At 38.4% G+C, this 26005-nt stretch overlaps 6 protein-coding genes across 6 annotated transcripts; 2 read left to right on the top strand and 4 right to left on the bottom strand.

Annotated features, from left to right (window-relative positions):
- Positions 1–906: 906 nt before the first annotated feature.
- GCK72_000723 (uncharacterized protein) lies at positions 907–2760 on the bottom strand (the record flags this gene model as incomplete). The annotated part of the gene is made up of 7 exons (XM_053722636.1): positions 907–1075; positions 1122–1299; positions 1345–1441; positions 1492–1590; positions 1636–1824; positions 1867–2125; positions 2681–2760. 7 exons carry the CDS (start codon positions 2758–2760, stop codon positions 907–909), a joined length of 1071 nt encoding a protein of 356 aa, XP_053591281.1.
- Positions 2761–2937: 177 nt separating this feature from the next.
- Positions 2938–4973, top strand: GCK72_000722 (uncharacterized protein; the record flags this gene model as incomplete). The annotated part of the gene is made up of 8 exons (XM_053722635.1): positions 2938–3017; positions 3076–3371; positions 3518–3593; positions 3745–3925; positions 3968–4156; positions 4264–4365; positions 4420–4616; positions 4805–4973. The coding sequence occupies 8 exons, from the start codon at positions 2938–2940 to the stop codon at positions 4971–4973; spliced, it is 1290 nt and encodes a 429-aa protein (XP_053591280.1).
- A 67-nt stretch (positions 4974–5040) lies between these two features.
- Positions 5041–7769, bottom strand: GCK72_000721 (uncharacterized protein; the record flags this gene model as incomplete). The annotated part of the gene is made up of 4 exons (XM_053722634.1): positions 5041–5250; positions 5307–5540; positions 6105–6743; positions 7572–7769. The coding sequence occupies 4 exons, from the start codon at positions 7767–7769 to the stop codon at positions 5041–5043; spliced, it is 1281 nt and encodes a 426-aa protein (XP_053591279.1).
- Positions 7770–9219: 1450 nt separating this feature from the next.
- GCK72_000720 (uncharacterized protein) lies at positions 9220–10401 on the bottom strand (the record flags this gene model as incomplete). Its single annotated transcript, XM_003109133.2, has 2 exons — positions 9220–9615; positions 9667–10401. 2 exons carry the CDS (start codon positions 10399–10401, stop codon positions 9220–9222), a joined length of 1131 nt encoding a protein of 376 aa, XP_003109181.2.
- Positions 10402–19730: 9329 nt separating this feature from the next.
- Positions 19731–22479, top strand: GCK72_000719 (uncharacterized protein; the record flags this gene model as incomplete). The annotated part of the gene is made up of 6 exons (XM_053722633.1): positions 19731–20013; positions 20088–20156; positions 20243–20328; positions 21983–22067; positions 22137–22298; positions 22367–22479. The coding sequence occupies 6 exons, from the start codon at positions 19731–19733 to the stop codon at positions 22477–22479; spliced, it is 798 nt and encodes a 265-aa protein (XP_053591278.1).
- A 924-nt stretch (positions 22480–23403) lies between these two features.
- GCK72_000718 (uncharacterized protein) lies at positions 23404–24507 on the bottom strand (the record flags this gene model as incomplete). Its single annotated transcript, XM_003109190.2, has 4 exons — positions 23404–23442; positions 23795–23884; positions 23938–24165; positions 24340–24507. The coding sequence occupies 4 exons, from the start codon at positions 24505–24507 to the stop codon at positions 23404–23406; spliced, it is 525 nt and encodes a 174-aa protein (XP_003109238.2).
- Between the last annotated feature and the right edge of the window lie 1498 nt (positions 24508–26005).

The raw sequence follows: 26005 nt of genomic DNA, 5'->3' as shown, positions 1-26005 counted from the left end.
TTGAAAAAAAAATTCTAGTGAAAAAAATTCAAAAATTCAAATCCGGGCCGACCGGGCCGGGCCGGGCCGGCACTTTCTCGGCCCGGCGGGCCGGGCCGGGCCGGCCCGGCGGGCCAGCCCGGAATTTTGCAAGTATGAGAAAAAGTATTCAAAAACTAGAAATTGCTGGAAAAATCAGTGACATGTGCGGCGCGCTCCTACTGTATTTTTTAAGGCGCATGATTGTTTTTCTTTAATGGGTCTCGTCGCGCACAGACTACGGTAGACGGTTTTACGGGCGGAAGTGAAAAAAATTTATTGAATTATAATTCAATAAATTTTTTTTTTTTTCTTTTTTTTCGAATTATATATTTTTAAGATTATAAATTCAGACTTTTAACCTAAAACATCGCGTTTTCACAGGGAGCAGAAAAAAAGAAATTTTATATTTATTAAATAAGTGTTTGGAAAATAATCAACAAGAAACAAAATTAAAGGAGGACCGCGCTCCCGAAATTTCGATTATTTTTACACGAATCGACCCAGATTTAGGGATTGCCAATAAAATTCTCCTGAATGTAGTTCAGAGAATTCGATTAAAGGAAGTTATGAGCTGTAAAAGTGCCAAATCTCTCTCATCGTGTTGCACTTTTTACGTTGATATTTTGATAAAAATTATTTAATGAAATTAGCATTTGTTTTTCAGTTTATTTTTACTCTCACGTGCACTACGAAATATTTCTATCAAAATGTCAACGTAAAAAGTGTAAGAGATTTTTGGAATTTTGACAGCTCATAGCTTCCTTCAATCAAATTTTCAGATCTACATTCAAGAGAATTTTATTATCAAGCCCTAAATTGGGGTCGATTTATGTTTTTAAAAAGTCCACATTTCGGGAATAGTGCAGTCATTTAAATTATTATATTTTATTCTGGTAACAATTCAGCTTTTTCAGCCCACATTATTTCGAATAATTTGAGATTCGATGCCACTCCAGTCCTAGTCTTCTCTCCAATCTCTATTATTGTCCGTTTCTCGGAAGACACTTTAGATGTCATGTAGATTGTGGCAGCGGCTGTATTAAACTGATTTCTACTGAAAATGTTGTTTGTGTTTCTTTCAATTCATTTCAAAAACTAACCCGAAAAACAATCTTTTTGCAGTCGCCCTTCGAGCAATTCCTACTGCGATCTCTTTGAATGATTCAGATAATCCTAACAACCCACAAATTTCTATAACACTCTGTGCAGGAACTTCGTTCAACCATTCCTTTAGCATTCTGAGGAATTTTCGGATTTCTTCAACAGGAACGCCGAAAACTGAAGAAACGTCGTTGATCGAAAACGACGCTCGCGTGTAATAACCTGCAAACCAAACACACGTGGCCACTTTCACTTGACGACTCTCTTCCTTGAACACATCATCCTTATGAATGTAATCTAGGAGATTCCAGGCATATTTCTGAAAAAGAAGAGCTCTAATTATTTATATTTGATGTATTGAAAACGAACCACACAGCTATACGGAACTTTTTTTCCTAGTAGGTAACACTTCCCACGCAACAACAAATTCTGTCTGTAAATGACGTGTCTAGCGACGAGGTCAGCAATCTGAAAACTATAAGAACTATTCACTGTTTATATTTTTTGACATACATCTGCGTGTTTTTGAATACAAACAGATCCGTCAGATGTTATTCTTGCATATAATTCGTACTCTCCTTTTTGAAATCTGTATAATTGAGTTGAAGGATTGAAATGAAATGGTATATCAAAATCGGAAATGAATGGATTCTCATGACACTTAAATCTTCCTCTGACGAAGGATTTCGATTCGAAATAGTTCTGAAATTGAGATTATTCGATTGATAACTTCTAAGCAAATACCTCAATAATTGTTTTGATCTCCATTGAAGTTTTTCGTCGTTCATTATGGTAATACAAAAGATGTTTAATATTTTCAACTGGTACATCAAGTTGATCATGACAAATGTATACAGACTGCACCTTCTTCCATTGTTTCAATTCAACAATATCTTTCAAAATATGGAGTTTAGTTCTTTTTCCACTGAAGAATATAATTCTCTCAAGAACTTCTGGTTTAAGAAATGGAAGAAACCCCAAAGAGAAGTCTCCATTTCCACAACTGAACAATTCAAGAAATTTAACAGACAGTTGGTGTCCAATAGATGAAAGAATGTTAGTGATTCTATTGATTAGTTTTTTTCTTTCTCCGTTCTTGAAGTTTTCTGGAATTATTCTTTAATTTTCGTTCCGTCTACTCCATTTCTAACTACAAACCTTCTATATTGAGACGACGAATTCTTGCATTTTTGTAACAGAATATTTTCCTCAATTCCATCAATGCAGTTTTCATAAAATCCCCTCTTATAATGGACTTGCATCCATCAATATTCCTTTCGCAATTCTCATCGTCTCGTTTAGAAAAAATATAATGAGTAAGAGGGTCATAAAAGTTAGTGGATATTTCAATCTCCATACATCCAATTCGCGATTTTAATATAATGAGATCAAGTGGGAAGATAATTGAATCGATGAGACAGAATGTACGTTTTGAGCATCTTCCTAATTGGTATCTGGAACAATTCTAGTAACTTTTGGTTTTGCTCTGGAACATTTAATGTTACATGTTATTATCGTTAACGCAATTCTGAATAGTTATTTATTAAAATTAACTTACTTGGATTCATAATCCATTAATCGAATAATTTTCCATCTCGGAATATCAGGTAATCCATAGAATAGAGACTTCCTGAGCATTTCGGAATGAATCAATATAATAAACCACCTAGCAGGACGTTCGATTAAACGAGGTGTTTTCCCAGGAGGAAACGACTCAAGGAGATTATGACCATCTGTCTCTACATACGATCTCTCTATACGGTAAAAATTGATTTGGGTGAGAATTGCCGACATTTCCTAAATATTTACTCAAAAATGCGTACGAAGTCTCTATTTTATGGATTACCTCATATTCCGAGATGGAAAATAATTCGGTTGATGGATTATGAATCCAAGTGAGTTGATTTTAAGAGATTGTTTTCCATGAACCAAAAATAACTAGAATTGTTTCAGATATCAATTGGGAAAATGCTCAAAACGTACATACAATATTATCGATTCAATCATCTTTCCTCTTGATAAAATAATATTCAGATCAAGACCTAGAAGTATTGAAATAGAAATAGTTAATAATTTTGGAGGTCTCCCAATTTATTGCATTTTTTCAAAACGAGACAATGAGAATTGTGAGAGGAGTATTGATGGATGCAAGTCGATTGTAAGAGGGGATTTTGTGACAATTGCATTGATGGAATTGAGGAAAATATTCTGTTACAAAAAGTCAAGAACCCGTGTTATCAACATAGAAGGTTTGTTGCTAGGAGTGGTGACTTATCAGCAGTAATTTTGCAACTGTGCTCTATTGAATTCTGTTAGATTGAAAAATGCATGAGAACAACTGTGAGCTGAAAATTGCTACATGAATAGTGAATTCCACTCTAGAAAACTATTTCAGAAACATTCGAAAACAATACAAGAAGTACGCTAATCAGTAAAATCACATCCGTTCTGTCATCTCTTGGACATCAATTGTCAGTTAGGTCACTTCAACTTTTTAGTTCGGGAAATGATGACTTCTCATTGGGTTTTTTGCCGTTTCTCAAGCCAGGTATCGGTTCATTCACATTCGACTTTATCAGATTTTTTCAATTCAGAAATCCTCAAGACAATCTTAATCTTTAGTGGACCTAGAACTGAACTGCATATTTTGAAAGATATTGTTAAATTGGAACAATGGAAGAAAGTGCAGTCTGTATACATTTGTCATGACCAACTTGATGTACCAGTTGAAAGTATTAAACATCTTTCGTATTATCATAATGAACGACAGAAAACTTCAATGGAGATCAAAACAATAATTGAGGTATTTGTTTAGAAGTTATCAATCGAATAATCTCAATTTCAGAACTATTTCGATTCGGAGTTCTTTGTCAGAGCAAGATTGAAGTGCCAAGAGAATCCATTTAATTCTGATTTTGATCTACCATTTCATTTCAATCCTTCAACTCAAATATACAGATTTCAAAAAGGGGAAACTGCATTTTCAGCCAAAACAACTCCTGACGGATTTGTTTTTGTTCGAAAACATAAAAACGTAAGTCCAATAAAGATTGTATACAGATCATTCTCACATGTCGCTCCTGTGAAGATTTACTAACTAGATAAGCTTCTCGTGATTTTTTTTAAACTAGGATTATTCAGATCAATCACCTGCTCACTCCACATTATGTCATATCAAAAAGTGGTTTGTTGCTGCGTCGCAAATGTTACGCAATTTGGAAAAAACTGCCACCTGGTTGTGAGGTTAGTTCTATTACAGTCTTCAAATTCAATTAGTTTTCAATACTCCTTTTTCAGACATACGCCTCGAGATACTTAAGTTGTATCAGGGAGTGTGAGAAGCTTTACAAAGAAAACATAGAACTGAAAGTGGCAGCATGTCTTTTTGTTGCTTGTCATCATTTGAACTCAACAAATTCGATCATTGATATTTCTGAAGTTTTTGGAGTTTCTGTAGAAGAAATAGTGAGATTCGCCATACTAGTTGTAACCTGGTATAATGATTGTGTTGCACGGACTATTACAGAGATTTGTAGACTATTAGGATTATCTGAATCATTCCGAGAAGCTGCATTAGGGATTGCTCGAAAGGCGATTGTAAAGAAGATGTTTCTCACATAGGTTTTTCGAAAACGAGTTCTCCAAATAGAGAGAAATTTGAAGCCCAACAAACCATTTTCAGTAGAATCCCTATGAATATAGCAGCTGCCACAATCTACATGACAACTAAAGTGACTTCCGAGAAACGGACAATCATAGAGATTGGAGAGAAGACTAAGACGGGAGTGGCATCGAATCTCGAATTATTCGAAATAATGTGGGCTGAAAAGGCTGAATTGTTACCAGAATAATTCTCTCTGAAACTTCATTTCCTATCCAAATTATAATAAAACCCTCTACAAATTCCATTCCTTTCTCCTACATTCCCTTCGGCAATCGTCCTTTCTGTGCTTTATTCTTTCGAACATGCGACTTATTCGTCAAATTGTTCGCAACCATCAATTCCTTCTTGATCTGAGCCTCCATCGCTACGAAATCCGGTCTGACAATTCCAGTAATACGTTGAAGTTCCAGAGCGATTTCAGCCATCGACGGTCTCTCATTCTCGTTTTGAGCCCAGGCTCTTGCCTGCGAAATGGGAATTTTCTTTTTAAAACGTTTTTTAATCAAACAAAATAACTCACAATAAGAACTTTAATTTCCAAACTGAGACTATCCGGTAGTTCCATCCGATATCCACCGAGAACTCTCTGTGCTACTTCGGCAACCATCATTCCAGGATACGGCTCTATTCCATTGTTATAGATTTCCCAACTCATGACTGCATATGCCCAAACATCACTTTTCAGAGAGAACAGACGTTGAGTGATGACTTCAACCGAGAGCCAACGGATCGGAGCTTTCTTGTTTGGGTCTGCCTGGAAATATAGGTCTATAAGGGGCGGAGCTTTAGATGGTGGATCTACAGTAATCCATTTCCAGATTTAACCCGAGAAATCGAAACAAAACACCAAAACTTTGATTTTCCAAGCCTTAGCACCAAAACTCAAAAATCAAATTTTTTCGAATTTTTTGAATTTTGTTCGCGAAATAGTCAACATTTTGACTATCATTAATATCATTCAGAATTAAAGGAAATTCTGATAAGCCATCAAAAATTTCAAAAATTTTCAAAAAAAATGTTTGAAAAATGAGTGCCCATTTTTGAATCCGGGCTGAGCCGGGGATTTTTCGAAAAGTCTGGAATTTTCGGATTCTCGGATCTAAACTACAGTAACCCAAATAGAAACTGGACAAAAACAGTGCTCAAGAGACGAAGAGAAACAGGAGAATATCATTAGTGCGCGGTTAGAAAAGTCGTGAAGCAATTGTAGATTCTAAAAAAGACGAAATCTTCCGAGTGAGCAAACGTGCTCCGGCGCACCTGAATTTTGGCCTCTGACTACAGTAACCCAGTCTCCCAAACCCACTCCCACTCCCACCTGATACGTCAATCCATGTCTAGTCAATCCGAAATCCGAAATCTTGACTCTTCCATCTCCATACAGACAATTTCTCGCGGCAATATCCCTATGCATGACAGGTTTACTATGCAAGTACTCGAGTCCCCATGCCGCCTGAAGTATCATTTCATTCTTCTTCTCAATCGCCAAGTCTGGATTCTTCTTCAAATAACTATCCAATGCTCCATTTGTCGCCAGTTCCATAACCATATAAAGTGGCTCAGTCGTGGCTGCGACTCCATAGAAACGGACGACATGCGGGTGTCCGAACTGTCTCATAACTCTCGCTTCTCCCATAAATTCCTTGATTTGATCTTTGGTCAGATTCGAGAGTTTCGCTTGTTTTATTGCAACATTCACCGTTTTTCCTCCTTTTCGAAACTTCAACTTCCCCATACTAACTTCTCCAAATGCTCCTTCTCCCAGTTTCTTCAAAATTTCAATGTTTTCATGATCGAGTTCCCATGGTTGACGTGGCAGAGCTTTGAGTAGAAGGACGTCGTCTTTCACGGAATCTTTTGTTTTCATATGATGATCTACGAGCTCTTGGATTGATGGAAACGCGTTTTTCTCAATGAAAACTTTGTTGTCATTGCATTTTATCACGAAATGTTTGATCTGAAATAATGGATTCGGAATAGATTCAGAATCAGAAGACGGTGGGATTAGATAACTTCCGGGAACTGGTTGCGAAACGTCTCAGTTTCCAAAATTAGACGTTTCTAAACCACGACAATTTTAATCTGGGACAAGAAGAATTAATTGGAAAATTAGTTTCAATTTTTAGTACCAAAATTTCTTAATTTCAAAATGTCTCGGTTTCGAAACGTCTCATAATCTGGTTTGACATCAAACTCATTTTGGAACCGGAGCACCTCGAAACCAAACATATCGAAATCTCACAATCGTTTCAGAAGAAGAGATCCAGAATCAGAGAATGTCTAGATAAGATAAGTTCAAGGAACTCGTATACCTCCTTGGGAAACGTCTCAGTTTCCAAAACTAGACGTTTCGAAACCGGGACAGTTTGAAACTGGGGTACTTTGACACCTATCTGGCATAGAAAATTAATTGGAAAACTAGGTTTTTCTGTCAACTTTTTCCGATTTCGAAACGTCTCAGTCTCAAAACGTCTCGGTTTCGAAACGTCATACAATCTGGTCTGGCTTCAAAGTCATTTGGAACTGGGACGTTTCAAAACCGGGTCACTTTGAAAACGCAACACCTCGAAACCAAACATATCGAAACCTCATTATTGTCTTCTTTCGAGCTGTCTCGGTTTCGAAACATCCTAGTTTCGAAATGTCTCTATTCCAGAACTTCCCGGAGCTCAGCCCAATTCCATTGTATCTACACGGTTTTTACAACTTCGCTCCACCGTAACTTTTCTCATTTAACGAGATTCCGGTAGAGCGAATTCCAATAGAGCGCGATTACTTCACTCACCCAAGTCTCCTCATCAATATTGGGTGGTTGATTGTGAAAAACACTCAAAATATGGGATCTCGGCTCCCCCTTCCTCGGCTCCGAAATCCGAATAAGAAACTCTCCGTTCGTTTTCAACACCATCTTCACGTCTTCTCTCGGCAAGAATCCGTGATAATACGGTGCTTTCTCGATCGATGCCATTTGAGATATGTTCATGATTATTCCAAGTGAAATGATCGCGGAGCACAAAATTTGATATTTTCTTGGATATTGATAAGCAATGAATGAGGAGTTGGGGGAGTTAGGAAAAATGAGATTACATGAGAATGAGGCTGGGTTACGGTGGTTATGGGAAATGGGATATGGAGGGGGAGGTGACCACGTGGGAATGAATTTTTTTGTAGAGATGAGATGAACAAAATGAGAGTTTCGAAACCGAGTAATTTTGCAACTTTGACATTCCTAATTTTCTATCCAATTTTACGGTCATGAGTAATTTTTCAGTGATTTTTTCAAGTTGAGTGCTGAAATGTCGTATTTTTGAAACGTCTGGTTTCGAACGGAAGAGATTTTTTCTAAAACGGAAGTCGGAAGTCGGAAGTGAAAAATCGTCCGGAAGTCGGAAGTCGGAATTAGGAAGTGGTTTATTCCGCAAATATTCAAAACTCCAAGAGAAAAATCATAAAATTCTGGAAAATCAGTGGAAAATTAGTTTTTCGCTGAAGAAAATCCTTTTTTTCTATCCTTTTAGACCATTTTTCCATTTATTTCTGCAAAATTTATTCTTCTTAACTTTCACAGTTATGGAATGACGGAATTCGGAAGTCGGAAGTGAAAAAAAAGCCAGGAAGTCGGAAGTCGGAGTTCCTCACAACTCTGGTTTCGAAACGTCTCGGTTTCGAAACGTCAATTTTTTAAAACAATAAGATCGACAAAGCCAAAATTGTTCCAGATCCCGGATTCCGTATGTTGGGTTCCGACTTCTAGTTTTTAGATTTGAAATTCTAGAATCCCGGATTAATAGAATTCCTCGAAATTAAGGAATTTTGAATTCCGAATAAGAAATCATGCCTCCTTTTGCTAGAATCCCCTTCACTTCTATTGGAATACAGCTGAAAACGGTCAGCTTTGAAAGTGTGCCACGTCCTTATTGATTAAAAGTGAAACTTCACTTTTGTAGTTGACACAATTTTGATTTTGACCTGAAAAGTTGCAGTCCATCACAATACATTTCACGTTCTAGCACTAAAAACAAAGGTAGCAAAAAATTTATTTGCCGAATGATAACTTTTTAGGATGGCCTCGTACAAAAAAGTTATCAATTACAAAAATGAAGCTCTACTTTTGATCTCTAAACTCCATAAAAATTTGTGAGATGATCAATGAGGCCATGACACACTTCCAAAGTTGACCATTTTTAACTGAAATCTGCGAGTGCGACATTCTGTATGGTTGAGTACTGTACATACCATCAAACAACCATTTGATTCACAAGAATAACAAATGAGTATCACTTTTATTGATTAAAAAAGAAAAACAGAACAAGTTATACTGAAAATGGGAGATAGAAACAAAAGAGTTGAGATAATGAATGAGAATTTTGGAAGGTGGATATTAGATATCAAAAAGAAAAAATAGGAAAATTAACAACAAAAGTTAAAATAAGTTATTCTGAGATACTGTAGACAAATGTGGCATTCTTCATTTCCCCGTTGACTTGATACTCCCCATTCAAATGCAAAAATCCATCTTTCAAGAAGACCGTGAACTGTCTATTTTTGTAGACACATGGGCCGGTTAAACGAATTGGTTTGTCGGTCACGTTTTCACTTTTTGTGTAAAACTGCAAGTCCACCTGATTTTCTTCCATATTTGTGAGAACTGGATGCATTTCGTAGAGGTATTTGGCATCCTCTTGGTTTCCAATTTCATGAGCAAAGGCTTCAACTCCTTGGTATTTGGAAAAGTCGGGGGTCCATTTGGTCATCAGATGTTCTGGTAGATCTTCGAGACACTTGAAGTTTCTCAGATCTTTTTCTGGCATTGCGGAGTATATTTGTTCCTGAAAATTTTCAAATGCATATTATTCTTTCTAGACTTGATAACAACTTACCATTGAATACCAAGTTATAAAGGGACAGAGAAGAGCCATGACGACGACAGCACCTATTATTGCCCAGTCTTCTTGGCCCATGGCGTTGGCATCACGTGCTGGAGTTCGAGCATCTCTCCTGCGTTGGTTGTGCTCCGGAGTCTTGGAAATATGTTGCAATATATCTTCTATTGCAGCTATTGCACGTTCCACATCATATGGAGCTTGTTGCCCAGAACCTGATCTCTGATTCACGGCTTGTGGAGTCACTGGTGGCTCCGCGGTCAGTGATTGTTGAGCTCTCAGCTCTGCATACTCCTGTAAGCTCAGCCGATATGCTTCCTCAATCTTTTTCTTGGCTTCTTGATCTGTGTTTCGTTCGACGGATTCCAAAGCTCGGAGAGATTCCCTATTGGTCAGATACTTCTCGTCTAATAGCTTCAACGCGGCTTCCTCAGAAGCTTGTAGAAGAGTTTTAACGTCCGCATTCTGTGGAGTTTCTTCTTCGTCGTCAGACGATTCTTCGTCATCTTCAAATGAGTCGCTTTCATAAGAGTCGTCTTCTTCACTCTCCGATGTTTCCTCATCTTCTCCAGAAGAGTCCACGCCGTCGTCAGATACCTCATCTTCTCCAGAAGACTCTACCACATTTTCCATCTTTTCTGGCTCTTGTTGCTCCACATCAGACCCATCCGAGTGGTCCGAATCGCTGAGAAAATCGAAGGATGCCTCGTTTTCAGAGCTGGAATCCGACATTCCTGAAAAATAGCTATGAGGTTGAGTCGACAAGAAAATGAGAGGGAAAATCAATAAGACGGGAGGTAGAAGGCCTGAATGAATGAGGAATGAATGAGGACTGACTGTGTGCTATGTGTGCACAGGAATGCCGTAAGGTAAGGCCACAAGGTTCTGGGCAAGAGAATATTACGGTCATCTGCTCAGAATGTTCTCGAAAGAAAAGAAGTTATGCCTTCTGGGAAAGAAAGAGAGTGACAAGATGGGATTAATGGCATCTACATACAAATCAATCTGACAAATCAAAACATGAAAGAGGTTTGGTGCTATTAGCAGAGGGTAGATCCCTGCATGGGAGGATTTGAATGGGAGAATGATGAATGGAGGATCTAGAGGAAACTGAGAAGAGCAAAGGGACGAACAGAAAATTTCAAGGACCTGGAATCAGAAGTCCTATCCATCTGAACATATCTATCATCATTTGTCAGAAATAGAGCAAAATTGTTCGGAACTTCAGTTTCCAATTTGGTAAAATTCGAGTGGGTCATGCCCGCACATTGAAACAAAGATCATCGACACAACGTATCAAAACCTATAACAGAGGCAGCAAAAGTTTGGTACATCCTATCTCTTTAAAGATAAAACGACAGGAAAAGAATATCGATTAGTTCCATACTTGAGAATATTTCAGCTTGGACCACCGAGGGAAAACTAGAAAGTTTCATAGTTTTCATTCTGAAATAATAAAGAATATAATAGAGGAAGAGAGGTGGAAAAAGGGAGAGATTCAAAAAAAATCAATGATCTGAACGAGGAGATGTAGTGAATCGTGTGTGTGTGCTCATCTCGTAGAGGCCCTCTCAAAGTACTGTGCGCAGTGTATTGAGAGGACCTTCCATTCCAACGACAATCTAATCTGTCAGACACATGGTGTTTTGTCTCACTAGAGCGAATATGCTCCATCGATACAGTACGATACACAATCTGATGAAAACTTCTAATTTCTTTAGAAAAATTCCATTTCACGCACCAATTGAAAAAAGTCTATTGAGGAAAGTGGGCGGAGTCTCGTTTGCTGAACATTTGTTGCATTATCTCGGCAGTCGTGTGGCAACTTTTGGGCTGAAGTTGAGGTCGATTCGGCTTTAGATCGGATCTTGCTCACCTTCTGGCCGGAAGTTTAACGATTTCAGACTTTAGGTCGGATCTAGATCACCTTTTGGGCGGAATTTGAAACAATTCCTGTACTTTTACCCGCAAGTTGAAGGAACGGCGACTTTAGATCGGATCTTGGTCACCTTCTGGTCAGAAGTTAAGAGAATGTCGGCTTTAGCTCGGACATTGGTCGGCTTCTGATCACAAGTTTCGAAATGACTGTCGGCTGCCCAGAAGTTGATCGGACCTTGGTCGGCTGCGGTCTTGTCCAGAATCCGACCAACCTCCGAGCTGAAGCCGACCAACTTCCGCGCTAAAGTTGCCGGTGACTGCCGAGTATTTATTGTTATAGAAGTTGAAAAACAATAGAAAGAACACAATACAGACAATGAACCCAATAGAATCAAAGAAACTACGGATCTCGCGTGGGTCCTAAATGGATCCATAATGGATCCATGTGACTAGCGTCCCCCGCCTCCCGGCGGGCTCCGCAGAACTCGGCTGCGCCTCGTGCGCGGTGCTTAGCAAGTTTTATATTCAAAAATTAGCTTGCTCGATTTGAAGGAAAATGAAAGAACGCCCACTTTTGAATTCAAAACAGACACACCGACTGGCCCTATTTTTCACTTGTTCGAGCAGAACAAATTTTTACAACCAGTCGGTTCACGTCGCCTAACGACGACTAAACCTCTTTCTCAACACCCCCTTCTGGATGCTACAGTGGATCGTAATTGGAATCCTCTATATTTCCCAAATTCAATGATATCAAAAAATCCTTCACGTCTTCACATCTTAAAAAACGGCTCATAACTTTTTATGACGTGGATCAATCCAGAAACGGACAACACGTTTGGAATCCTCTATATTTCCCGAATCCATTAACATCAAAAAATCCTTCACGTCTTCACATTTTAGAAAACGGCCCATAACTTTTTATGACGTGGATCAATCCAGAACCGGACAACACGTTTGGAATCCTCTATATTTCCCGAATCCAATAACATCAAAAAATCCTTCACGTCTTCACATCTTAAAAAACGGCTCATAACTTTTTATGACGTGGATCAATCCAGAAACGGACAACACGTTTGGAATCCTCTATATTTCCCGAATCCAATAACATCAAAAAATCCTTCACGTCTTCACATTTTAGAAAACGGCCCATAACTTTTTATGACGTGGATCAATCCAGAAACGGACAACACGTTTGGAATCCTCTATATTTCCCGAATCCAATAACATCAAAAAATCCTTCACGTCTTCACATTTTAGAAAACGGCCCATAACTTTTTATGACGTGGATCAATCCAGAAACGGACAACACGTTTGGAATCCTCTATATTTCCCGAATCCAATAACATCAAAAAATCCTTCACGTCTTCACATTTTAGAAAACGGCCCATAACTTTTTATGACGTGGATCAATCCAGAAACGGACAACACGTTTGGAATCCTCTATATTTCCCGAATCCAATAACATCAAAAAATCCTTCACGTCTTCACATTTTAGAAAACGGCCCATAACTTTTTATGACGTGGATCAATCCAGAAACGGACCACACGTTTACAATCATCTTTTTTTCACGAATCCAATAACATCAAAAAATCCTTCACGTCTTCACATTTTAGAAAACGGCTCATAACTTTTTATGACGTGGATCAATCCAGAATTGGACAACACGTTTGGAATCCTCTATTTTTCACGAATCCAATAACATCAAAAAATCCTTCAAGTCTTCACTTTTTAGAAAACGGCCCATAACTTTTTATGACGTGGATCAATCCAGAAACGGACAACACGTTTGGAATCCTCTATATTTCCCGAATCCAATAAAATCAAAAAATCCTTCACGTCTTCACATTTTAGAAAACGGCCCATAACTTTTTATGACGTGGATCAATCCAGAAACGGACAACACGTTTGGAATCCTCTATATTTCCCGAATCCAATAACATCAAAAAATCCTTCACGTCTTCACATTTTAGAAAACGGCCCATAACTTTTTATGACGTGGATCAATCCAGAAACGGACCACACGTTTACAATCATCTTTTTTTCACGAATCCAATAACATCAAAAAATCCTTCACGTCTTCACATTTTAGAAAACGGCCCATAACTTTTTATGACGTGGATCAATCCAGAAACGGACAACACGTTTGGAATCCTCTATATTTCCCGAATCCAATAACATCAAAAAATCCTTCACGTCTTCACATTTTAGAAAACGGCTCATAACTTTTTATGACGTGGATCAATCCAGAAACGGACAACACGTTTGGAATCCTCTATATTTCCCGAATCCAATAACATCAAAAAATCCTTCACGTCTTCACATTTTAGAAAACGGCCCATAACTTTTTATGACGTGGATCAATCCAGAAACGGACAACACGTTTGGAATCCTCTATATTTCCCGAATCCAATAACATCAAAAAATCCTTCACGTCTTCACATTTTAGAAAACGGCCCATAACTTTTTATGACGTGGATCAATCCAGAAACGGACAACACGTTTGGAATCCTCTATATTTCCCGAATCCAATAACATCAAAAAATCCTTCACGTCTTCACATTTTAGAAAACGGCCCATAACTTTTTATGACGTGGATCAATCCAGAAACGGACCACACGTTTACAATCATCTTTTTTTCACGAATCCAATAACATCAAAAAATCCTTCACGTCTTCACATTTTAGAAAACGGCTCATAACTTTTTATGACGTGGATCAATCCAGAAACGGACAACACGTTTGGAATCCTCTATATTTCCCGAATCCAATAACATCAAAAAATCCTTCACGTCTTCACATTTTAGAAAACGGCTCATAACTTTTTATGACGTGGATCAATCCAGAAACGGACAACACGTTTGGAATCCTCTATATTTCACGAATCCAATAACATCAAAAAATCCTTCACGTCTTCACATTTTAGAAAACGGCCCATAACTTTTTATGACGTGGATCAATCCAGAAACGGACAACACGTTTGGAATCCTCTATATTTCCCGAATCCAATAACATCAAAAAATCCTTCACGTCTTCACATTTTAGAAAACGGCCCATAACTTTTTATGACGTGGATCAATCCAGAAACGGACCACACGTTTACAATCATCTTTTTTTCACGAATCCAATAACATCAAAAAATCCTTCACGTCTTCACATTTTAGAAAACGGCTCATAACTTTTTATGACGTGGATCAATCCAGAATTGGACAACACGTTTGGAATCCTCTATTTTTCACGAATCCAATAACATCAAAAAATCCTTCAAGTCTTCACTTTTTAGAAAACGGCCCATAACTTTTTATGACGTGGATCAATCCAGAAAGAGACCACACGTTTACAATCATCTATTTTTCCCGAAATACAGTCGTTTGCGTTTGTTAATAGTAAATATATTTCTTTCAACAATCTTTTAGAAAGTTCATACAAAAAAAAACAAAAACAAAAATAAATCGGTTGGATTTGAACCACCGCCCTGCTGTTTATCACCCCCGCCCTCAACCACTGCGCCACGGATGCACGAAAAGATTCTCTCATGGTGAGCGTAGAAAAGAGGGGTGCTTCTCGCAGCTTTACAGTGACACATACAGTGACAAAATGGTCAGTGTATTCGAAAAAAATGTCAGTGGAGATTCAGGTTTCTCCACAGAATTGTCCGGCTTGAATATTTTTTGATCGGACTTTTTGGTTCCATTAGATCTCGAAAAGTTTAGATCGGTGTCAAAAATTCAGAGCGATTCAGTGAATCCTGTTCCCAGGACAGCGAATGGAAAAAATCCACCCCATGACCGAAATCTAAGAAAATCACAAAATTCGGTTTCCTGATAGTTTTACCAGCTGATAGTATATTGAATTTTACATGGTTCGATAGAGATTTTTTTTCTACACATTTCTTTTTTTATCGCTCTTGAAATTTCTCCAAACTGAGCGAGTTACAACCGGTGAAAGAAATGAGCGGGAATTTCGGGGTACTGTAGTTTTTTTCGGATTTTTTGCAAACCGTTGGCCGTAGCGGGCAGGGGGTGTCTTAAATCACAATTCTGATGTGATATAATGATTCCCCGTCTCTTTTTGCACCTATATACCAAAATTCAAGAAAATCTGTCGGATAGAACTCGAGATTTAAGGAGGAAAGTAAAAAAAATCGAAAATTTTCAGAAATTTTAATATTTTCACTTTTCTCTCTGTAAAATTTTTTTGAAAAGAGGTATCAACATAATTCTTTTTTCTCCATTTAGCCCTGTTTTTTCTCTACGTAGTCATATAAAAATCTTATTTTTACACCCAAAACTAAGCCCACAACAAAAATCAAAAGTCTAAAAAATAATAAAAAACCAAAACTTTTCAAGCCAAAATGAAATGACTTTCACTCTACGGATCACAGCTCGGCCGCAAATGATGGAATCACCACCAAATTTTCCAGGAATGACGGGACGACGATTTCCCAATGGCCACAAGAAGAATTTTGTGAAAAGCTCAAAAACGGGCAAAGTTATTAACGATGCAAAAAGGGGGACAATTTGGTCCCTCTGCGGCAAAAAATTTTGACAGATGCGCCTTTAAAATTTGCCACCCTCATACCTAGTGGGGTTAGAAGAAGAGGTGTGCAGACATCATTTTGTTTTCTACAATTCTGATGGATGGAACCTTTTTTATCCATTGCGACGTCTGAAAACCTAAAAATACAGCATTTTCAGTGCAAAAATAAAAGAATTGTTTAAAAACGTGAAAATCGGCTTCACGTTTCTTGCAGTTCTTTTTTGCTGCGTGGGAGACTGTATTTCAAATTTCAAAGAACCGTAAGACCTGTAATAGAACGGCACCTCCACTATGCTCAGAATTCAATACTATCATTCTCCTGGAACTGTTCTCATGCCGCTATAACACTATTTTCGTTCGAATAACAATAATTTATGTATCTCTCTACTTGTACGATTTCCATCTGAAATTCCCTGCTATTATCACTTTGTTATTCCACACTTTTCGCTTGTTTTTCAGACACTTGTTCCTCTCCTTGACTAAACTAAAAAAAGAAAACAACTAGTTGTAGGATTGAAGAAAAAGAAGGAAAAACAAGAGGGTTGTCATGACATTTCTCTCCCTCCACATTTCCTCTTCTTTTCAACCGGAAATCAACGGACCCACACAACTTTCTTTCTTCTTTTCCATTCCCCCATATTTTGTTCACTTTTGGAGCTCCACACAACCCCACGATTTCTTGCTCTTTCTTGCAGTGCGGCTCTCCTCGTTTTTTGACTTTTCTTCTCCCCAATTTGTCGAGTTTTTTCTTCTTCTTCGTGTGACATGTTGCTCTGTCTTTTTGGTTTGCATAAGTTATGTGACATCTCGAGAAATAGTGTGGAAGACGGAGAGATCTTCGGAAATTGGGCGAAACGTCGAATTGTGAATGAGGAGAACCAAAAAGACGAAAAGGGTTCTTGACAAGGTTATTCATGACCAGATTTGTGAGTGTCAAGACTCGCAAATTCTCGTTTTTCTTTTGTTGGGAGACGGGGCTCCATTTCAATGGGAAAAGTTAGATCTTGTTTTTTTTTCACATTTGAATGTTTTACACCGACTTCTGAATCCAGTAGATCAGAGGTAGATCCGTATCATTGTGATAATAATTAGGAGTCGATACTCAGTGAATCTAAAATGGGGCCTGCAGTTTTTAGTTGAAAAGTTGAAAGTCATCTTTGGAAGTGTGCCACGCCCTTATATGGAATGTGTAGATCAAAAGTTGAGCTTCATTTTTGTAATCGACAACTTTTCTGTACGACCACATCCTTAGAAGTTATAATCTCACGATCATTTCATCTTTTCAGTGCTAATAGGCCAGATTTCAGAGCTGTATACTTTGACAGTCTGCAACTTCTTAGGATGAGCTTGTACAAAAAAGTTGTCAATTACGAAAATGAAGCTTTACTTTTGATCTACAAATTCCATGAAAATTGGGCATTGTGAGTTGATTAATAAGGACCTGGCGCGCTTCCAAAGTTGACCATTTTCACCTGAATAGCGGCACTGTTTATGGCCAGTACTGTTTGAAAATGAATATCTAGATTCAAAATTTTTGAATTATGTAAACTTGAATATGGTAACGGAAATTCGAAAGTTTATTTTCAGTTAGCGAATTCAATAATTTTTGGATTTTGAGGAACATAATACAATTGTGATCACGATCCTCTATTTTAGTCAAAATTTACTAACTTTGAGAGCTTGTCACGATAACAATGAATGTCCCAAGAAGCAGATATTTCTATTAACTGGGACACAGTTTTTACAACTGCGCTCCACCGAAATCCCCATGAAAATGTCTCTTTTTCTCTGAGTCTCTCCACTTCGGACACAATTTTCTTCGGTTTCGGTAGAGCGCGGTTGTAAGACGCGTGTCGAGCTAATAAAATCTGTAGATCAAATTCATAGCTTTCTGGAGAGTTACAGCAAACCAATGTCTAACATTACGGTTACAAACTGAGGCAATCCGATTTTCAAGCTCTAACTCTCTAGGAAATTTTGACACAAAAATGTTGTAAACTACAAAAAGGATGATCTACTTTTGATCTACATGCTCTAAAAAGCAGCTCTCTAATTCCAGAACATTTCATGCCAATGCAACCACGCTCCACCTCACTCCAGTCCTCACCACAAAATATCAATGGAGCGGGTTTTCTGATACCATCTCTCTGAGCTCATCCTGAGAAACCACTCGCATCATCAAAACCAAGAAAAAAGCAAAAAGAATGGGGTGGGAAAATGAGAATAGGTCTCAAGGGATTCGCATCTCGGTTTCTCTCAATTTCTCATCTCTCTTCTCCCTCTACCCTCTCTCCCTCATCTCCACTTAAACTCTATTCTCTAATAGCTCCCAGAAGTCAAGTCTCGTCTCTTCTTCTTCTTTTCCTCTTACTTCTTCCTCGAAAACCGAGTCTTCGTCTCCTCTTCTCCCTTCTCTCCTCGTTTTCCACCAATTTTCGCCTCAAGGCAGGATAGAATACGAGCAAAAAGAAGAGCACTTTCTCTGCTTCTCTCTTCATTTTTCTATTTCACTGCACACCTATCCGCCCCTAATTTGAATTGAAAAGACCTCTTTTTGTTTCCCTTTTTTTCCTTTTACCTTCCTTTTTTCTTTTCGAGTGATAGAATTTCAGACGACTCTCCTTGTTTTCTAGTTTTGTTATTTCCCGTTCTTGAGAAAATGAGGGAAATTTGTTCAGTGCAAAGTGTTGTTATCCGGTTTTGAAAATAAGGCTTGGTGGAGTTTTTTTTTTAATTTGCTCCTCATAACTTTGCTCCAATTCCTTTCCAGTTCTGGCCCGAAGTTTGACTTTTTCCAGCAAAGACGAGATTTCCCCAAAAAGTTTGCTGGAAGCTCAAATACTTAACTCTGGTTTGGCTCCTTGCCGAGTTCTTGCCTAGGATTATTTAATGAAGGTGTGCTCAAAAGTCGTCCGAAGGTCAATTCCTGCCCAAATCTAGTTAATTTGACTTGGCTCAACTCTGCCCAGTTCTTGCCCTTGCATGAATCTTGCCTAATTCCCTTACCTCAAGGCCTGATATTTGAGAGAAACTATGTATCAGACGTTGACCTCTTTTTCTCGAATATCAGGCCTCAAGGGCAAAAACTGAAAATAAATTTGGAATTAGCGTTTTTTTCCGCTTTCCTATGATATATGCCATGTCCGATAACTCCAAGATCACTCCGGGGCCTTCCCTAGTTAGATGTCTTCCCCGAATCTTGCCCAAATCCTTCCCAAGTTTTGCCGATCTCAAAATTGCTTAAAATTTTCTCAAGTTTCTCCTAAATCTTGGTAAAAAAGTATTTTCCTGTACAGTTCTTGCCCAGGATTTGTCCAAGACTTTCCTCAATCTTGTCTTCGATGTCTTGCCGGATTCTTGCCCGATTCTTGCCCGATTCTTGCCAAATTCTTGCCAAATTCTTGTCGAATTATTGCCAAATTCTTGCCAAATTCCAAACCCAAGTTTAACTTTGTGTCAGTCTCTTGCATAAAACTTGCTTATATCAACCCATTTTTCAACTTTTTGACCCAAGCTCTCCAGATTCCTCACCTATTTCTATTTCCAGTCTGTCTAGAATCCGAAAATCCAATTTCCCAAATTATTGACTCTTCTTTTCTTTCCTCCCTCAAATCTTTCCTCCAATTAATTCCCTAATTTCCAGTATGAAAAACCTACTACTAACCACATTTCTCCTCATTGGCGGTGTCTCCGCACTCGCCGGTCGAGGATCCAAATCCGCGTTGGCCCTAATCGCCGCCCGATCCTCCGAAGCTCACCCCCTTCATGCCACCGATCCAATCACTATCTGGTGTTCTCCCGACAATCCGCAAGTTCAAATGACAAAGGCCACCCTGACACGTGTCGCTGATAACAAGGTCTTCGAGTTGGAAATGAATCCAACCAAGAAGAATGCCACGTACACTTTCGGTTCTCCATCTGTGAAAGGTGAGGATCTGACATCTGGAATTGGGTGTTTTCTTCCACATGTGTTTCTTTTTTATTCTTCCAATTTATTATAGACGCCGGCGAGTATAAATGTGACTTGGAGACACCACACGGAAAGCTCGTCCACAAGGTCTACATTTATTGTGAGTAAAGAGATGGGGAGTAGTAATAGTAGTGGGAGAGAGGGGTCAGGTGACGGGTGATAATGATGACACAAAATGGATTACAGCGAGACCGATTGTTCACTCACATGAACATTTCACCGAGCACGAAGGGCATGAATTCCATTTGGAAAGCGCTGGATATACCATTGAGGTGAGTGGAATTTGGGAATGATGAAAAGGAGAAAGACGGAGAAATCAAAAAGTAAAAGTCTAGACCTCCATTTTTGTAGTTGACCACATTTTGAAAATGTTCAAATTTTTTAAGATATCGGGCTTCAAAGTCAAATAGTGGAAATCGAAGGTAGAGTCGATGCTCTCCGAAATTCGCCCGCAAAAATCCAAAAACTGTATTAGCGAATCTTTAAAAATTTTCACTGATTGTGAAGATCAGTTTTAGAAATTCATTTTTGTAGTAAATCACTTTTTGGCAACTGTTCTAGATTTTGAGATAGGAGCAAGTAAAGACAGTGATGCTAAAACTGGCATTAGATGGGAGGCAAAGGGCTTAAAACGCAAGTATCTCTAAAACTAAAAGGCCAATTTTTCCCAATTTATATCTATTGTAAATTTAAAAACTAGAGCTCTTTTTTTGTAGTTCACAACTTTTCAGTAGCTTTCCTAGTTTTGAAATATGAAAATTGGAAGACAGAACAGCTCCATTCGATTAGAAGCATCTGTATCTAGGGAACGAAATTAGCAAATCTTTTCGAATTTATGTTGGTTCCGTTGATAAAAACTAGAACTTCATTTTTGTAGTTGACAACTTTTCGATAACTATTCTAGTTTTGGAGATATGCTCTATTAAAGTCAGAGTGGAAATCGAATGTTGATCCCTGCCTCTGCGAGATTCTTTGAAATTCGCTCATATCTAAAAACACTACGAGCCAATCTTTTGAAATTTACATTTTCTGTAAAAAGCATTTTTAGACCTTCATTTTTGTAGTTGACAACTTTTTGACAACAGTTCTAGGTTTCGAGATATGAGCACGTGAAGACACTGATGCTAAAATTGACATCAGACGGGTGGTAGGACTTAAAAGACAAGTATCTCTGAAACTAACTGGTCGATTTTTAAACAATTTATATTATTGTAAACTATAAAACTATGGCACCATTTTTGTAGTTGGCAATTTTTCGATAGCTTTTCTAGTTTTTGAGATATGAAGCTTGGAAAATATGTGGCTGAAACGAACAGTTCGATTAGAAACATTTATATCTTGGGAACGAGATTGGAAAAATTTTTTGAATTTATGTTGGTTCCGTTGATAAAAACTAGAACTTTATTTTTGTAGTTAAGAACTTTTCTATAGTTATTCTAGTTTTGGAGATATGCTCTTTTAAAGTCAACGAGTTGAAACTGAAGATAGTGAGAGTACTCTGTTGAAAACGTCTGTGTCGCGCTGAAACCAAAAGAGCTATCAAAAAGTTGTTAACTACAAAAATGGAGATCAATGCTGATACTGTTCAGTAAATTAGAAACTAATCGATTGTTATTGAAGTTGTGACTCAATCTCGCTTCTGTCAGTCTTGGAATGCTGTTGGTTACCTGATATTTTTTCTGAAATTTTTCAGAGTGCTTTTATCATAATCAAGAGAAAGCATGGCTTTACAAAACAAAAAGAAGACATAGTTTTCTCGATTTCTGAAATCTGCAAAAATCGGGAAAAAAAGATAATTCATTCCTGAATAAAGCCTGCATTTGTGCACCTTTCTTCGACAAATGTATCTCAAAAAAACTTTTTTCTCATTAATTTGGCTCAATTTTCGATAATTTTCACCAACACACCTCATTATTCCCATTACAGAAAGGAGAATCGGTCACCCTAACCTGTCCAGTCACCGGTTATCCGAAGCCAGTTGTCAAATGGACCAAAAACGGATCGCCACTTGGTAATTGACTTAATTTTTTCTTATTTAATTTTGAAATTTTGATTTCAATTTTCAAAAAATATCTTCCAGCTCTGAGCAAATCAGTTTCAATGGAAGGCACCTCGATAATCATCTCGAATGCCAACTACACCGAAGCTGGAACATATTCTTGCGAAGCTCTCAACGAGTACACTGTCAACGGAAAAACGAGCAAAATGTTGTTGGTTATCGATAAAATGGTTGATGTTAGAAGTGAGTTTAAACAGTTCAAACTGATCTTTTTTCGGAAAATTTCCAATAAAAAATGAATAAAATTCCAGGCGAATTCCAATGGGTGTATCCACTTGCTGTAATTCTGATCACTCTTTTCTTGCTGGCCGTCATCATTATTTTCTGCGAATGGCGTAATAAGAGAACCGCTTCGAAAATCTGAAAATCTTCTGAAAATGCATCAATGAACCACCACTTTTAGGCCTAAAACACACTTTTTTGCTCACAATCAGTTCATCTTTCTTCATTTTTTTTTCACCCAACTTTACGGTGTAAACCTAGTATTCTTCTCATGTTTCCATTGTTTAATAGTATTGCTCTCTAAAAAATTTCATATTGATACCTCACAACGCCTTATTTTGCCTCTGCATTTTTATGTTCTTACTTTTTTTTTCATGTTTTTAAAGTTTCAGTAAATACAATAAAGTATCAAAACAGACAAAAAAAGCATGATGACGTAGAGAGGATTCAGTTTTTTTAGAAGACGGAACAGACCAGAAAAGAAGAGAAATCGGGAAAAGAGAGAAAGAAAGAAAGAAAAAGAGGCTATTTATCTACAGAACATTGTTCAGATTGTTCAGAGCATTGATGTAAAACTGGGGGTTATGAAAAGGGACGATGAGAGAATTGTTGTGCGGATCGACAGAACAGTTTGTGTATATGAAATACCTGTTTGGAAACGATAGCAGACAGCAACTGATAGTGAAAAAGGGGGAGAACAGAAATAGTTCTTTTGGGGGAAAGGGTTGAGTGAATGGGAAAAATGTGATTTCAATGTGACTCTTGAGGGCGAAAATAATTTTAAGCAAGAAACAGCCATTTTCATGATGATGATTATGATTGACGTGTGTTGGATTGTTGTGTTGGGATAAAAAAGAAACGGGTAAAAATCAAAAGATTAGGAAAGGATTATAGATAAAAGTATGAAGGTGTGTTTGGTTGATAAAAATACTGTGCACAAAATATGTACGGGATAAAAACATGGAAGATTGATGATAACAGGAATATCGAGAGAGAGAGACTTCTTGACGGTTTAGGTTGAGTATGTGTACAGTAGCAACCTTTCTTTTCGAATTTTGCACGGGTTTTATTCGTTTGTTGCAGTCGGAGAAGCGGCGTCGTGATGCTGAAACAAAACCCTTTTATTTTACTGGAAACCATTTGGTTTCAAAGTCGAAAGGAAACCAATTATCAGTCAGTTTCCCTCGCATTGTTTATCTTTCCACTACCCCAACCTTAGAATGCCCTTTTTTCTAGTGAGCACACAAACCAGACTGTCAGTGAGCTCATCGTACCAAAAGCTTTTCTGTTGCTCTTTCTCGCATTCAACTGATTATGTCGCGCCAAACAGTCTAATTGATTTTCTGCGTCTCTGTTTAACATTGTCAGTTCTGGGGAGAGTCACCACCAAAAAAGTGCAAAAAATGCGTGAATCCCGTCTCACTATATTTGCTGTGCCAATATCTTTCTTTTCTCACCTGTACATGCGGTGCTGGGCTAAGCTTGCAATGCACACTTGGATTGATTATCGACGCTTTTCGCTGTGGAACTGTGTCTGGACGTGGAATCTGAAGGAAATGGTCGATTAAATAAAAGAACGGATTAGAGGGAAACGAGCTACCTGCAAATTGTCATCGTCACTATTTCGTTCGGCACTTGGACGGCTTGTCTGTTGAGAGATCGGAGAAGCGGATGGAGATGGTGACGACGCCGGTGCCGGACTTTTTTGAACAGCAGCAGGTGGGGGAGCTTGTGGTGGAGGACCTCCAGCAAGTGGATGTGGTTTTGATGCGAGTCCAGTTCCAGCCTTTGATTTGTCCATTGCATAATCACCGGAGTCGAAGAACTTCTGTAAGAAACATCACGTTGTATTATTAATGACGAAGGTATGACTCAATTCCTGTCTGGTTCAAAGACTTCTCACTATATTATCATCTTTGTTATAAGAAACATCGGAAGTGAGTGATTCACTTCTTTTTTGACATGAGAGTTCAGCAGAATGTTAAAATGTAAATGAGCTCACCCTCTGTTGCAACTTCTTCTGCAGGAAAGAGCTGGCCGGCCGAGCAGGAAGTTTGCCAGTAGCCGCCAATTTGCCCATCAGCTCTTGCTCTTGCTGTTTTTCTGGCGACAAGGCTCCGGTGGCGATCTCTCCACTGCTTACGGCTAACTCTCCGGCTTCTCTGCGCATTTTGTCGATGTGTTTCTCTTTTTTGAGGGGCACAGCTGAAAACGAATGAAGAGAGCGTGCGAGTGTTGTTGACCGACCCGAGTTCTGAAAATGACGATGAAAATAATGAAAAATACAATGAGAAGAGGAGAGAAATACGGGCATAGTGAGAAACAATGCGTGAGCGGAAAGTACTGAAATTGATATGATAAATTGTATACAAAAGCAACGAGGGGACGAAAGAGCATTAAATTACCAAGAATCTTAATGGAAAGTGAAAAAATGAATTGAAGAAGTGAATGACGTCGGGAGAACGATGGTTGGGGAAAACGAATTGAGAATTCGTGTCGATCATCGATGTATTATGTAGGGGCGAGAGGGTTGTCAGCCAATGGTATAGACAAAATTGAAAACAAAAAAACAAGGTGTCACGGACGGACACTGCGCTGTCTTTGTTTTAGTCATAGAATCGAAAAAGAAACACAATCATCGTCGGTTTTCGCTGTCGGAATTAGAGAAAAAGAGAGAGGGAGAAACGGATTTGGATGTGGCTCTACTCTTTACTCTCCAGATTTAATTTACAATAATGCCACTTTCATCGTCGTCATCATGTGACAACCAAACAACACTCGGGTATGGGGAAAGAAACAGAAAGAACCTATTAATAATTCCAAGCTGCTTTTTTCTCGTTTTCTTTTACTGCATAACAGAGAAAACGTGAGTGATGCAAAATTGATGGTAAAGAAAATGGGGAAAACAACGTACAGTTTGATCGAGTGATCGGTCGAGAGAATGAATGCACACTTTTATGATAAGGCACAGGGCAGGTTGTGTAGACAAGAAGACAAGTTCTTTTCAAAAAATAAGCGAAGTGGAAAGAGTGTCACCAAGGTGTCATGAGATATTATTCTGTTGAAATGTGGGGAGAAAATGAAGAGCGCCAGTGCGGGGCAATGCCGAGGATCACAACGGTTTCCATAGCACCTAATCCGACGCATTGACGTCAATGGGAAGGCGAATGAAGAGGGGAATAAGCGATGGGATAAATCCACAAAGTGGCGGAGCAGGGCACACTTTTTATATGGAATAAGACGAAAGGAGAAGAAGGTTGTTGCTCGGGGCGAGAAAGCCAGAAAAGACGGGGCAAGCATAGGCTAGAGAAGCATGTATGGACATGTGTGCGTGCGACGGCGCCTGCCCCGGCTCGATAATGAGGAGAAGAAGCAAATGAGCTTGGAGCAGCGACGAGAAGAAGACGCCGCCTATTGAGTTTTTTATGCGCGCCGATTGTCACGTCTTCTGAAACGGATTATATCGTAGATGTTCATTATAATCCCATCGGGATCACCGTCGTCTTGAAAATAAAAATGAGGAAAACAAGGGATGCAGTCGATGACTCACAACCAATGAGGAATGCAATTTCAAGTCGAGTGGTGTTGAATAAAATTGAGGAAAGATAGAAAAGTAAAATAAATGAGAAATAAATCGAACAACCACACTGTATTATGATGAATTGAGA

The sequence above is a fragment of the Caenorhabditis remanei genome, chromosome I (genome assembly GCF_010183535.1).
Source record: "Caenorhabditis remanei strain PX506 chromosome I, whole genome shotgun sequence".
Taxonomy (NCBI): Eukaryota; Metazoa; Nematoda; class Chromadorea; order Rhabditida; family Rhabditidae; genus Caenorhabditis; species Caenorhabditis remanei.
The sequence above is the reverse complement of the archived record's forward strand: the minus strand, read 5'-3'. Positions and strand labels throughout refer to the sequence as shown.